Here is a 13,790-nt window from a genome sequence, read left to right on the forward strand (position 1 = left end):
CAAAAAACACGAATTGCGACGCAAGTAGATCAGATGGGAAGCAGTGAACGAGACAAAATTATAATTCACCTATCTGAGTTTGAGCAAATCCGAAATAGAAAAAGAGAAAATAGAAAAGGGAAGGAAACCGGAATAAAGCAGTAATAAAAAAAACTTCTAAAACCAGCGGCTCGCACATGGATGACATACATGCACTCTATCCGACCCACACGGGCAAGAGATCGATCTGTACTTGTGGGCCTATAATACAACAAACAGATACACAAACAGATAAATTGGCCGCGCAACGTCGCTCTACCGGCCTGTAGGTAGGATCGGCGTTGCAGGCTGGTAGAGCAACATGTTTTAGCTGTTTGTTTCAGCTTCAGATTAATCCTATCAAAATCTGCCTTATAAATCTGAAACAAACAGGGCATAATTGGACGGTAATGGGCGTGAATGAGAGTATGAGACGATACTAAAGCTCACCCAACTAGCTGAGTTTTAGCCATTGAAAGAAATAGCATGCTATGACAAAATAGTGTAGTCCTTAAAATACGCTATTAGCATGCTATACCTTATTATCGCGTGCTATTAGCAAAATACTATACACTGATTTATTTAGTAAGACATTTTTATAAAATCTATAGCGTGCTATTACCGACGCGCGTTTTTTCCCCCACTGGTTTTACCACATCCATATGAAGGAAAAAGTGTTACGTTCTTGTGTTTTGTCAAATCAGCACTTGTGTCGGACTGGAATCGGAATCGTGAATCACCACGGAACAAATCAAAGTAGTTCGTTTTCATATACACCACGGACCCCCATACTAGTATAAGTAGTCACCACCCGCCTTCCCATACGCCCGCCCCGAGCTGACCTACCTTCCTACAAATCGCTCATCGCCCAGCCCACCGGCGAAACCTCTCAAGTCAGTCAGGAGCACGGCGACGCCGACAACAATGACCGACCCCTACCGTGCGCTATGCTTCGGGATGCGCTTCAACCCGAAGGGCGAGGAGGCCATTGCTGTGTACCTCGTGCCATGGCTCCTCCGCCAGCCGCTGCCTGACACCGCCGTAATCATCCATGAAGCGGAGGTTTACAAGTCCGAGCCAAAGGATCTCGCCGCCGTGTGGCCCCGCCTTCCCAACACCCACCACCGGTTCTTCTTCACCACCTGCAGGCGTCAGAAAGCCGGGTCGGGCTTCAGGATGAAGCGCACCGCGGGCGCCGGCAGGTGGGTCACGAGTGACAAGACGGAGGTCAAGAACAGCGCCGACGAGACGATCGGATACCACGAGAAACTTCGCTACGAGTACAAGGGCCAGAGCGGCAAGTCCGAGTGGCTCATGGACGAGTATCACTGCCGCGGATTCGACGAATACGCCCTCCTCCATGACGGCAAGGAGGAGCGCGTCCTGTGCAGGCTCTACGTCTCGCCCAACGCCAAGCCGGGATCCGTCGCGCTTCAACAATCTGCTGCCGCGGATCACCTCATGCCTCATCAGCGTAGCATCTGCCGCGGCGTCCGTGGAATTCAAGGACCCCCGAAGCAGCAGCAGCAGCTGCCGCGGCGTCCACAAGAACAGGTTGCTGTGCCTCCCGCGACCACGCAGACGCAGGCGCAGGCCGGGATGAGGAAGCCAGCGCCACAAGTTGCTGACCGGCAGAGCCCCATGTGGTCCTCTGCCACTGCCAGTCCGAAGCCAGGATACGTCGCGCGCCAACAGGCTGCAACAGGAGATCATCGTCTTCGAGTTGAAGAACCCGCCATCATGGCCGCGCCGCGTCCACAAGCACGACCGCAGCAGGTGATGACGAAGCCAGCGACACCGCGCGGCCTTGCTCTTTCGTCGGGGCAACAACAGCAAGGTCGCGTCACGGTTCCTGCGCCGATGACCACGCAGCAGGCGGCAAAGAGGCCGGCGCCTCCCATTGCCGAGCCGCCGCAACCCAAGCGGATGCGTGCTGCTGCTCTCGCTCCGGCGGTGAAGCCGGCGTCCGCAGCACCACCTAGACAATCCATCCTATCGTGGGAGCCGGCAAAGCGACCGTCCTGGTTGCCGCCGCAGCAGCCGAATTTCCTGTCGGCGCCGCTGCCTCAGCGCCAGGCGACCAAGGACAAGGAGGGCCAGAGCACGATCAGGCAAGAAGGCCACACGAGGACGATCCAACAAAAGGCCTGCAACGAGGACACGGACGAGGTGTTGCCAGAGAAGGCGCAAGATGTAGACGGCAAGATCATCCAACAAGATGGCGATGAGGAGGAGTTTGCGAGGTTTTTGGATGACGTGCTTGAAGTAGCACCAGAGGAGACGGAAGACGTAGACGGCAAGATCATGCAAAAAGATGGCGATAAGGAGGAGGAGCAGGAGGAGGGCGACGACGACTTCGCGAGGTTCTTGGGTGACGAGCTTGAAATAGCGCCAGAGGAGACAGAAGACGTAGAAGGCAAGGCCGACCAACAAGATGGAGATGAGGAGGACGACTTCGCGAGGTTTTTGGATGAAGAGCTTGAAACAGCACCAGAGGAGACGGAAGACGTACAAGGCAAGGCCATCGAAAAAGATGGCGATGAGGAGGAGCACATGAGCACCTTGTGGTGATGGATACGGTTTGAAGAGCTGCCTGCGATGAAGAAGAAGGCATCATCGGCATGCGAGGTCACTAGTACTCGTAGAATGCTTCACTCCTGTCCTGTGATGAGTAGCTAGGATTTTTCCGTTAGTTGGCATACTCTTCACTGTAACAGTCCGAGACTGAAGCTTGTAAACATATATACTGTCGTACGTGGCTCCTAGCTTGGTAGTATAAAAGCTGGAGAGTGGGTGGCTGGGTGGCACGACATAAAAACTATATTTTTTGTTCATCCTTGTTTATTACCCATTTTGCTCCTTTCATTTTTGGCACTACCCTCTCTGCTCATCCTTGTTCGTCCCCTGTTTTGTCGGATTTATTTACTACGTACTGTTCTTCGTTGGGCATAAACCAGATTATTTCTAGCAAAAGAAGTATTTGATGTGCTCAGCAAATTCGGCGACAAGGGTGAAGCGCTCTTATATTTCTTTACAGAGGGAGTACTACCTAATAGCTTGGAAAAATATCTTGCATTACGGAACGGAGGGAGTAGGATTGTGGATGTGTGTCCAAATTCTTGTGGAAATGAATACATACTGTGTTTTATCACGGCTGTAAATATATGCATAGAATTTTTTTCTTCAAGTGGGTTCAGAGTGCTACTAAATGCATTCCTTTCATGTTTACTTACGGTTAAGAGTTTGTGTTATGATTAACAGAGCTTCTTTGCAATCTGATGCTCACGGCCTTATCTTAGGTCTAATTCTGTGTACTTTTTTTTTGCGAATATAAGTCGATGTACTTTCAATGACCATAATTTCATAGGACCTGGATGATTTCATCATTGACAGTGTATAGCCATTCTACCTTCCATAGAGAAATATAAACTCCTCACTCCTGTGATGAGTAGCTGGGATTTGTTTCAGCACAATGCAACAACTGAAACAGACGTCACAAATGATAGACTTTCTCACTTTTTTTGCTCTCGCACATTCAGTTAACTTCAGAACACATGCTGGAATGCAAGGAAATTACAGTAAAACTCAAGAACTGTTCTTGGTGAACCAGCAGCCTGGTCCGTACTTTCTTGGGGCCTCATTCATACAATCAAACGACAAACAAGATGCACAACATTCAGAGGGTCTTCAGGGACAGATTTCTGGAAACGCAGGAGATGCTGGCTAGTTTTATTCGTGAACAAATGTTGAGTGCCTCCTGACATAATAACCACAGAGTTCCTACTATCTTAACTAGGATGGATAGATCACAAATATGCCCAACCCTTTCTCTTTCACTCCCAGCAGTGGACGTCTCCTCTCATAGATCAGGCATACCAATTCCAGCTTTGGCATCATAGGTCTTCTCCAGCACATGCTCAATTGGTGTGTCCTTTGGGCCATCTGCATCAGTCAAAGAAAATTAGTCCAATTACAAAATAGACGTGGTATTCATAGAGCAGAGCAGATGCTCATATAGCGACGCAATTCATTTGCATGCCAGCTAGTGGGTAGATCCCCCCTACACATAAGTACAGGAAATTTCTATGGCGCTTCGTTTGTTATTCATTAAACCTACTTATTCTTTCTCTTATCCATACCATACACAGATTGCCCTCAGTCCAACCGTTGTCAAGGACAGCATGAAGCATCAGAATTTATTCTGCGCATTTTACTATTGCTTAACTAATTTTATCATGCCTGTGAAAGTCTTTCTAATATGTACTCCCTCCGTCCCATAATATAAGAACGTTTATGACACTACACTAATGTCAAAAACATTCTTATATTATGGGACGGAGGGAGTAGAATGCAGCAAACAAGCCAAACATCATTAGCAGAAACACCTATAGTAGCATGACTATCGCAGAATGCAGCAACACGAGACAAAATTATGAAAAAAAATAAGTTGTATTAAGTTGAGATTGGCTTGCTCTCCTAATTTTAGATGGAGGTCAGATTAGTGTTAGCTCAATTATAATCCAGGCATCATGAAAAAATCAGATGTTCACAAACAATTGCAGGATAACAAGCCAGTTAATTCTTCTCTGAACAGTATAATTATGCACTTCAAAAGCAACTAATAATGAGCAAAAAGGATCTGTTTACGGAACATACGAGATGTGGGTCTCGGTTTTTTTCTCTCCTTCAAAATTTCTGGCCGAGGTATGACAGCACCAGACGCATACATTCCTCTAGAGACCCTTACTTTCGTCCCATCTGGCAAATACTTGTATGTAGTCTTGCATGGTTTCCTGCAGTCAGAATGTTGACAAATATATTTTTAGTATGTAGACAAATAAAAACTGTATCTCTAGAGAATAACGGTATCAAAAGATGGCCAAAAGTATCATACCCGGTGACTGGATCAATTACTTGTACATTTGAAACATGAAGTGGAGCTTCAATTGAGAAGATCCCGCCTGTTTGTCCTTCCCCTTGCTTAATATGTTTCTTAACCTGAAAATATGTCAGCATACAAATTACTAAGTGATTTTTCATTACAAGAGAAACACATAAACGTTGCAATTGTCCTGTTACCCAGTATCCCCCATAAACATGCAACATCTTACAGTAGATATACAAAGATGTAGAAAGACAAACATTGTGCAGTTCACAGTTCCTGTTCAATATTCACTACAGTCACTTCCTCACCATGTTCAAATCAAGCTGCTTTTATCCAACTGAGTCATTCAGCATTTGTTTGTTATGGGCTTAGGACATGTACAAATCCAGCAAACCATTGCATGGTCTTATTATCAGTTTTTTAAGGCATCTCATTGTGAGTTTGACAATTAACTAAAAGTAAACAAACAACAGAGTGAGGGACATTGTAGTATAAGTATGTATAGCACAGTAACGACTTGGTAGACGCAGACATACCCAAAACGGGATATGCTAACCGCTCAAACGCAGATAGACACGCACAACGCTGCAACAGATCCTGCCAGGGTTGTTTTGGTCCCCTTTCCCTACCATTTTAATGGATTAGGCCTAACACCTCCAGCCTTTCAAACACGCCTTAAGTGACACTTGTATTGCTTGAGCTCTCCAAGATTTGACCAAAAAGCCGACCTCCATATATATAATGATGCACTCAGGCAAACATCCTACTAGTATATGTGCTCGTTTCGTATTTCAGGTATTCTTATGTTATGATGGATGCACGGTATGCGGTGGGAAGAGTTAGATTCTCATTTACTTTACAGATTTATATTCTTACAGATGATATCCCAGTGGGAATTTTCCTCCTGGGCACCATTGTTTAATCTCATCATCCATGATAACTGAAGGGGAAAAAAAATCCTCTGTTGCAGTAATCACCAAATAACATCTGTGCAGGCGCAGCATAGCAGCTACAAACTAGCCTGGGCAGTATCCCTGAAGAATTAGCACGCGGAATTAACGCAGCCAGGTTGCCCATTCACTTTCAGTGGACTGGGAATTTCGACAAACACCTGTAGTGCAGCACTGAGAGCACGTATCACATTGCATACAGCTAGTCACAGATACGCAAATTGATACTCCCATGACACCAAACAGTAGCACCGAATCCTAAGCAATAGCTGACAAGAGAAAGCGAGCAAGGAAGAGTGCATACGATTATATTACCAGATTCTTGCCCTCGACGATGACGCGATTCTGCGACCGGATGACCCGCTTGATCAGCCCGCTCTCCCCCTTGTCCTTGCCCCTTATGATCATCACCTGGCGCCAATTTCATCACAGAGAAAAAGGAAGAAGAGATTTCAGTCAGAGATCTCCCGAGAGCAACCGGAGCTAGCGGGGGTGTGGAGGGGACGGAGATGCCGCGCACGTTGTCGCCGCGGAGGATCTTCCAGTGCCTGATGAGCTTCTCCGCGGCCTTCCACCCCATTCCTGCCTCTCAGCTCAGGCGGCGGCTTGGCTCGGCTCGATTTGGCTGGGAGAGTGGATGGATGGATGGAGAGAGACGGCGGCGCTCGCGGGAGAGGGTGGGCGGCCGGAGGAAGAAAACCACCTGGGATGGGCCTCAAAGCGGGCCGGCATGACAACCGGACCCAAGCGTTGGCCCACGTAGCTAGGCCCGTGGCTCTCCGGAGGCAGGCAGATCAACGGTGCTCGCTCGGTCAGCGCAGGATCGGACGGCTCGGCAAATCTCAGGGATGAGAGTGTGACGGCGGAAAAGAGTGAGGGCTAGACTGCAAGTTGCTCTCTAAATGAGCCGCGACCTCGCCCGGCTCTTCTTCCTCCTCTAGCTAGGGCTAAGCTGATCTTCTCCCCCTTCGCCGGCCGCTCCACCCCCACCGGTCCAGCCCCCGCCAGATTCCCGCCGCTGACAAGCCAAAGGTAAACTCGCCAAGATCTGTCTATTGCTCCAGTTCCTCGCGTCTTCTCTCGCAAGTCCGTCGCGCTAGCTTTGTTCCGGGCTCCGATTCGGTCGCGATTTGGTTCTTTGCTGCGGCAACTGTGGTTAGGAGCACCTCGTGAATTCCCCCTGTTGCGTCGATTCAACTGGTAAAAGGCTTGGGTGTTTCTCCGGCTTGGGCAGCGGCCCTAGTGGCATGAACCTGGGCGAAAAGGATGTGTCCTTTTTCGCCGATTGCTTTATCCAATCTGTATGTATGGCCAGTCGCTTTACTTGCTATGGGCATCCTAGCATATCCCGCGGTAGTGTGCCCCGACATGCTTTTCTCCAATCATTTGCAGAACTAATTAATCTCTGTAGAAGAATTACGTTAAAAAAAATTGTATTCTTTTAACTAGTCAGATTCTTAACTAGCTCCATGCTATATTTACTTGAGTTTGGTTTACCCTATATGCTAGTATTATATATATACACATTGTTATCCACTTCTCATTGTGCTTTTTTTCCCTGTCTTTTTTTCTTTTCCTTCCATCCATTTCATGGATTGTTGGCATCTTTCAATTAAGCCATCAGCCCGTCCTTGGTTACACTTCCAAGTGCATCGCCTTGACCATTGTTTGTATACTCTTGTTTTCTTCTCTGTGCTTGTTCGGGACCGTGTTCTTGAGAACCTCCCTGTATCATCCTGAGCATACGCAATTTCTTCGTTTGTCCCTTAAGCAGTTCCATGCCATCCAGTTTGGCACCTATGGCTACATCCAATTTGATATCATTGCATACCAATTGTTCTAGTTGTTTCTGTTGTTTTTCGTCCTATCCACATGTCCTCAATTTGCTCTCCCGATATTTTTGCCTCCTCTGCTCTTTCCAAAGTTGCCTTGGAACTTTGAGCTCTTCAAGATGCCTAGACGGACAGAAGATGCTGAACCAAAAGAGTGCTTGGAGTTTGATGATAATGAAGAGGAAGAGGTAGAAGAGGAAGAAATTGAGTATGAAGAAATTGAGGAGGAGGTAGAGGAGGAGGTGGTGGAGGAGGAGGAGGAGGAGGAGGAGGAAGTGGAGGAGGTAGAGGAGGAGGAAGACCCTGAAGAAAGAGAAGTTCTTGATGAAATTGATGCTAGTCATGACAGTGACAGTAAATCGGAAGTTGTCCCTCTTCCTCAGCAGGATGGTGCCAAAGATGGGAGCGATAAAGAGAAGCATGCCGAACTTCTTGCTCTTCCTCCTCATGGATCTGAAGTATATTTTGGGGGCATCTCCAGCGATGCATCTTCTGACGATCTCAAGAAACTATGCGAGCCAGTTGGCGAAGTTGTGGAAGTGAGTACCGTCCACTCTCTTAGGGTTAGCATTTCAATGTGTTTTTTCTGCATTCATATTCTCTTTTTTCCTGCAGGTTAGAATAATGCTGAGCAAGAAGGATAGTAGGGGATATGCTTTTGTTACTTTCAGAACTAATGACCTGGCTTTGAAGGCCATCGAGAAATTGAACAAGGCAACTTTCAAGGTTTGTTTCTGTTGATCATTAAAGTTGACTCATGTTCTCATGTCAATGAATCTTACTATACCCCTATTTATGCACTCAAGTCTTTGTGTTCATCTGTAATCGTGTGCCTGCAATGCACATTAATATTAGGCAATATATTAATTGCATTGCATACTAATATTCTACTCCCTCCGTCCCATAATATAAGAGTGTTTTTGACACGTGTCAAAAACGCTCTTATATTATGGGACAGAGGGAGTATTTGATAAGATCTTAATTGCACGTCAACATTAGCTAAGATATAATTATTTGATAGCGCTAGCATGGATATCGGGCATGCTATTAATTAGGAGAGGATTGTGTGAGGAAAGTGATCTGGGCTGGACGTGCGTGGGGCTGTGGCAGAACATTGAATCTTGGCCATTCGATTGGGTGGCAGACCACCAGAGTAATACAGACTGCTAGATTTAGTTAAGTATAAATTAGATCAGAGGGTGGTGGATCTCTTGTGTACACTAATATTGGTGGGTTTAAAAAAGTTGCAATTGATGTTTTTATAAGTAGTAGAGATGGATATTGGCATAGTACATTGCAAGCTTAAACAATTACACGCTTATCTTATGTACTCCATGCCTCCCCTGATAGCCAGGTGTGAATACAGTCTTGTTAAAAAGAATGAAAAACTCTTTAACTTCTGTACTCCAGAGTACAAGCTCTTGTACACTTGAAAACTAAGTGTATTGTTTTGTTAAAAAGTAAGTTTAAAGTGCGATACCTTGCTGTTGATTGCAATTTTTTATTCATTTTAAATTACAGTGTTGTCGATGACTAACCATGATTATACTGATATTTTAAGACTCCATATAGTGTGGCGCATACATATCGGTTCCAGTTGCACCTGAAAGCCTTTTCATTTTGAATTATTATGCTAACTTAACTTTGTCATGTGCTTCTCATAACAGGGAAAGAAGCTAAGAGTTTCTTCCTCCCAGGCTAAGAACAAGCTATTTGTTGGAAATATACCTCACAGTTGGTCATTCGATGATTTTAAAAAAGCAGTGGAAGAAGTTGGTCCTGGAGTATTAAAAGTTGATCTGATTAAGGTAAAGATTTTGATAATCATAACTTGAATAGTTCCACAACTATACCGTGCACCCCCACAAATCTGCTTTTTACCCTTATAAAAGATATTCTGTTTTTATAGGATCCACGTACAGATCGCAATCGGGGTTATGGTTTCGTTGAATACTATAATAATGCATGCGCTGAGTATTCAAGGCAGAAGATGACTGCACCAAATTTCAAACTAGATACAAATGCTCCTACTGTCAGCTGGGCAGATCCTAAGAATGGCGATTCTGCCTCTACAGGCTCTACTTCACAGGTTCCTGAAACATCTGACGGACAAATGATACCCTTTTTTTCTTGTTAAATTGTCATTGATATCTTATATGAACTTCCAATTTCGTGGTTCTAGGTCAAATCTGTATATGTCAAAAACCTGCCCAAGAATGTTACTCAAGGGCAGCTGAAAAAGCTGTTTGAGCGCCATGGTGAAATCATAAAAATTGTTCTCCCCCCTTCAAAAGATGGTCATGATAATAGGTATGGTTTTGTTCACTTTAAAGACCGCCACATGGCCATGAAGGCTGTGAAGAGCACAGAGAAATATGAGCTTGACGGTGAGCTTTCTTCTTGTGTTGGAATGCTGTAATAAATATTTTCTTCTATGTCTTGTTTGTTATGTTTGGTGCATTTAAGGTAATAAATATTTCTTTAACAGGTCAGCTCCTGGACTGCTCACTCGCAAAACCTCCTGCTGATAAAAAAGACGATACAGTATCATTGCCTACTGCCAAAGGAGGTCCGTTGCTGCATGCTCCGCTTGGATATGGTATGCCACGGCCAGATCCTTATGGTGCGCCTCCTGCTTATAGTGCCCCTCCTGCTTATGGTGCACCTCCTGCTTATGGTGGACAGGTATATCACATCTCCTGATGCCTGCTTCATGTGGTAAATTGGTAATACATACATACATACATACAAGGAAGGGTAAAACTTGCTAAATGTCATGTGTTGGAACTTTTGCAGCCTCTGCTCTATGCTCCAGGAGCTCCTCCAGGTGCAGCAATGGTTCCAATGCTTCTACCTGATGGCCGTCTTGTATATGTTGTGTAAGTACCGCCATCTATTTTCCTGAAAACCCGATAAGATACTCTTATTAGCTGCTGTTGGGAGTAGATGACTCCCTATTGCATCAGACTGCTGTTATTAAGGTGCTCTCCTGTTTGTACATACATGCATTCTTTACATTTAACTATCCAGTACACATTAAACGTAGTAACAAAGATATGCAGGGGATAGCACAGAATAAACATCAGTACAGCATATACCTCTTTCTTGGCACACGATGGGTAGAGAAAATTCCGTTTGCCTAGCTATGGCCTCTTTCCATTTTACAGCACACGGAGACTTGGTCATTTTTGGTTGAATGGTGCTGATGGATGTCGTTTTAAATCTGCTATCGTGAGTGATGTGAGCGTTGTGTTTGATATGTTTCCAATGCTGAACACATATTCCATTCCTCTTTGGCAGGCAACAGCCTGGAGCGCAGCAACATTTCGCTTCCCCTCCGCCCCAGGTGCGGCAACATCAGCATTTCACGTCTCCTCCGCCACAGGCACGGCAAATTGGACGCAGTGGTGGCAGCGGTGGCGGTGGAGGCAGTGGTGGATCGAGTAGGTCCGGTTCCGGTACAAAGCGCCCAAGGGGAGATGACAACAACAGCAGCAGTCGCAACCGACAACGCCGGTATTGATCGCAGGAGGTGTATGGTGGTGCTTCGGTTCTAGCGCCAGCAAATTGTGTAATAAGTACTGTCGGATTTTCCTACAAACCTGCTTAACCCGGTGAACTGTGAAACCCGCATCACTATTCGTTCGGAACTGTGTTAGGTCACCTCGAGGTAGTTTTGGTTTGTCTAGGCGTAATTTCTTGTAATGTGGATCAAGTTTAGAAATGGCAAGAACAGCATCGGTGTCTGATGTCTAGTAGTATCCATAGGCTGCAGTGCCAAGAAGAACCCAGAGCTGATCGCAGAATAACAGCAACTTCGGCTCGGAGAATCCAAGATCGGCAGCCCTCAATTGGGATGAGCTTGAGCTGGACCAGGTAGACCTTACTGACATGGAGGGTGACTTCTCATTCGAGGAGATTAAGCGGGCGATTGATGACATCCCTGCCGAAAAAGCGCCAGGACCTGATGGTTTTTCAGGCGGTTTCTTCAAATCGTGTTGGGATACAATCAAAGCCGACCTTTTCGAGGCGCTGAACCAGCTCTATCACATGGACAGCCGGGGCTTGAATCGCATAAACAGCTGACTCGCTCAAAGACTTCCTACCAATCTCGCTATTGCACAGCCTCATCAAGATCTTCACCAAATTCTTGCCACCAGATTAGCCCCTAAACTAGCTAACCTAGTTGACCATTGTCAAAGTGCTTTCATAAAAAAACAGAGCATACAGGAGAACTTCCTGTACATACAAAGCATGATCAGAAAGCTACACAAAGCGAAGCAGCCTACAATTCTGCTTAAGTTGGATATAGCGAAGGCCTTCGACTCGCTCTCCTGGCCCTACATCCTGGACATGCTCGAGGCGTGGGGCTTTGGCGCGCGTTGGCGCGAGTGGATTGCCATGTTGCTCCGGACATCCACGTCACGGGTGATTTTAAACGGGCAACTCACTGACACCATACAACACCGACAAGGGCTAAGGCAAGGCGATTCGCTCTTCCCGTTCCTGTTCATCCTGGCAATGGACCCGCTACAAAAGATGCTGAGCCTTGCAACGGCGCGTGGCCTGCTCACCAAGCTGCCTGGTCGATCTCCTGTAATGCGCTGCTCCTTCTATGCGGATGATGTCGCCATGATCATGAACCCCAACGTAAATGACGCCCGAATGATCCACTTGCTTCTTCAATGCTTCGGCCAAGTGTCAGGTCTCAAAGTGAATGCGGACAAGAGCATGGCCTTGCCAATTAGATGTGCAGCAATTAATCTAGCACTTGTCCTGGCACCCTTTCGCATCCCATGCAAGTCCTTCCCGGTAACCTACCTGGGAATGCCACTTTCCCTAAGAAATCTCACAAAGGCAGACTTCGATCCGTTCCTGACAAAATTTGGAAACGAAACCGCTACATGGAAGGGTGGGCTGATGGCCAAGAGTGGACGCCTCGTCCTTCTAAAATCTGGACTTACCGCTTTGGCCATATACATGATGACGGTGCACAAACTGCCTGCTTGGGTCCTAAAGCGTCTCATACAATTATGTCGCTCCTGGTTGTGGAGCGGGGAGGGCACGTGCAGCAACGGCAAATGCCGAGTGGGATGGAGTCAAATTTGCCGTCCCAAAAACCTTGGCGGTCTAGGGGTTTTGGACCTACGGAAATTTGGTACTGCGCTCCGACTTAGATGGTTGTGGATGGCCTGGCAGGATCCGCCGCGACCTTGGGCACGGTCACTACTGCCGTGTGACGAAAAAGAATGCATGCTGTTTGCAATGGCAACCGAGATCAAACTCGGTAACGGGCGGAAGGCCCGCTTCTGGCAAGACCGTTGGTTACACGGGCAGTGCCCAAAAATCCTAGCACCGGCACTATTTGCAGCATCGGCAAGGAAAAACAGAACGGTGCATGACGCGCTCACGGGGCAGACATGGCTCAGCGACCTTGCACATGGGCTGACCGAAGATATGTTGCAGGAGCTTTATAACTTGGCAGGAAAATTGGACGAGGTTGTGCTTCTGGCTGACCAACCAGATGAGATTGCATGGAGGTTCACCTCAAACCATGAGTATTCAGCTAGGTCCGCCTATCTGCTTCAATTCGAAGGATCGGTGACACCGAAGGGACACAACCTAATTTGGAAAGGATGGGCCCCAGGTAAATGTCGTTTCTTCCTATGGACGGCCGTGTTAGGCAAAATATTAACCGTGGATGCGCTGCTGCGTCGGGGATGGGAGAACAACTATTTTTGCCCTCTCTGCGAAAGGAATCTTGAAACCCCAACACACCTGCTACTGGAGTGTCCCTGGTCCAGATATGCCTGGGAGAAGATCGCCCAACTCACACACACACCGGCGCTACTACCGGCATCATGGGATGGTTTGGTCTCCATCAAAGCATGGCTGGTAGCATGCCATGGCAAGGCACGAGAAGACAGGAAGAAAGGGACCCTGTCCATCATACAACTTATGGCATGGGAGATATGGCGCGAAAGGAATAGACATATTTTTTAGCAAGAATACTTGGGCAGGGAGCGCTTCATAGAGAGAGCAAGAGAGGAGATACGGCTCTGGAACATGGCAGGAGCGGGCATTCCTTTTGACCCGGGCTGATTT

The 13,790-nt window shown here is 46.8% G+C and overlaps 2 protein-coding genes across 3 annotated transcripts; one reads left to right on the forward strand and one right to left on the reverse strand.

The window, feature by feature from the left end:
- Positions 1-3,518: 3,518 nt before the first annotated feature.
- On the reverse strand, positions 3,519-6,678 carry LOC123091670 (50S ribosomal protein L24). Its single transcript, XM_044513260.1, has 5 exons — positions 6,374-6,678; positions 6,169-6,264; positions 4,913-5,016; positions 4,675-4,811; positions 3,519-3,960 (listed from the first exon to the last, which is right to left on the reverse strand). Exons 1-5 carry the CDS (start codon positions 6,431-6,433, stop codon positions 3,878-3,880), a joined length of 480 nt encoding a protein of 159 aa, XP_044369195.1. The 5' UTR covers positions 6,434-6,678; the 3' UTR covers positions 3,519-3,877.
- A 53-nt stretch (positions 6,679-6,731) lies between these two features.
- LOC123091669 (heterogeneous nuclear ribonucleoprotein Q) lies at positions 6,732-11,434 on the forward strand. Of its 2 annotated transcripts, XM_044513258.1 has the most exons (9): positions 6,732-6,885; positions 7,778-8,224; positions 8,301-8,411; positions 9,353-9,493; positions 9,595-9,774; positions 9,868-10,072; positions 10,174-10,370; positions 10,482-10,564; positions 10,986-11,434. In XM_044513258.1, the coding sequence occupies exons 2-9, from the start codon at positions 7,805-7,807 to the stop codon at positions 11,206-11,208; spliced, it is 1,560 nt and encodes a 519-aa protein (XP_044369193.1). In that variant the 5' UTR covers positions 6,732-6,885; positions 7,778-7,804; the 3' UTR covers positions 11,209-11,434. The 2 variants fall into 2 exon arrangements, with proteins under 2 accessions (XP_044369193.1, XP_044369194.1); XM_044513259.1 differs by lacking the exon at positions 6,732-6,885 and having other exon boundaries at positions 7,723-8,224.
- The last annotated feature ends 2,356 nt before the right edge of the window (positions 11,435-13,790 follow it).

This window comes from Triticum aestivum, chromosome 4B (assembly GCF_018294505.1).
Source record: "Triticum aestivum cultivar Chinese Spring chromosome 4B, IWGSC CS RefSeq v2.1, whole genome shotgun sequence".
Taxonomy (NCBI): Eukaryota; Viridiplantae; Streptophyta; class Magnoliopsida; order Poales; family Poaceae; genus Triticum; species Triticum aestivum.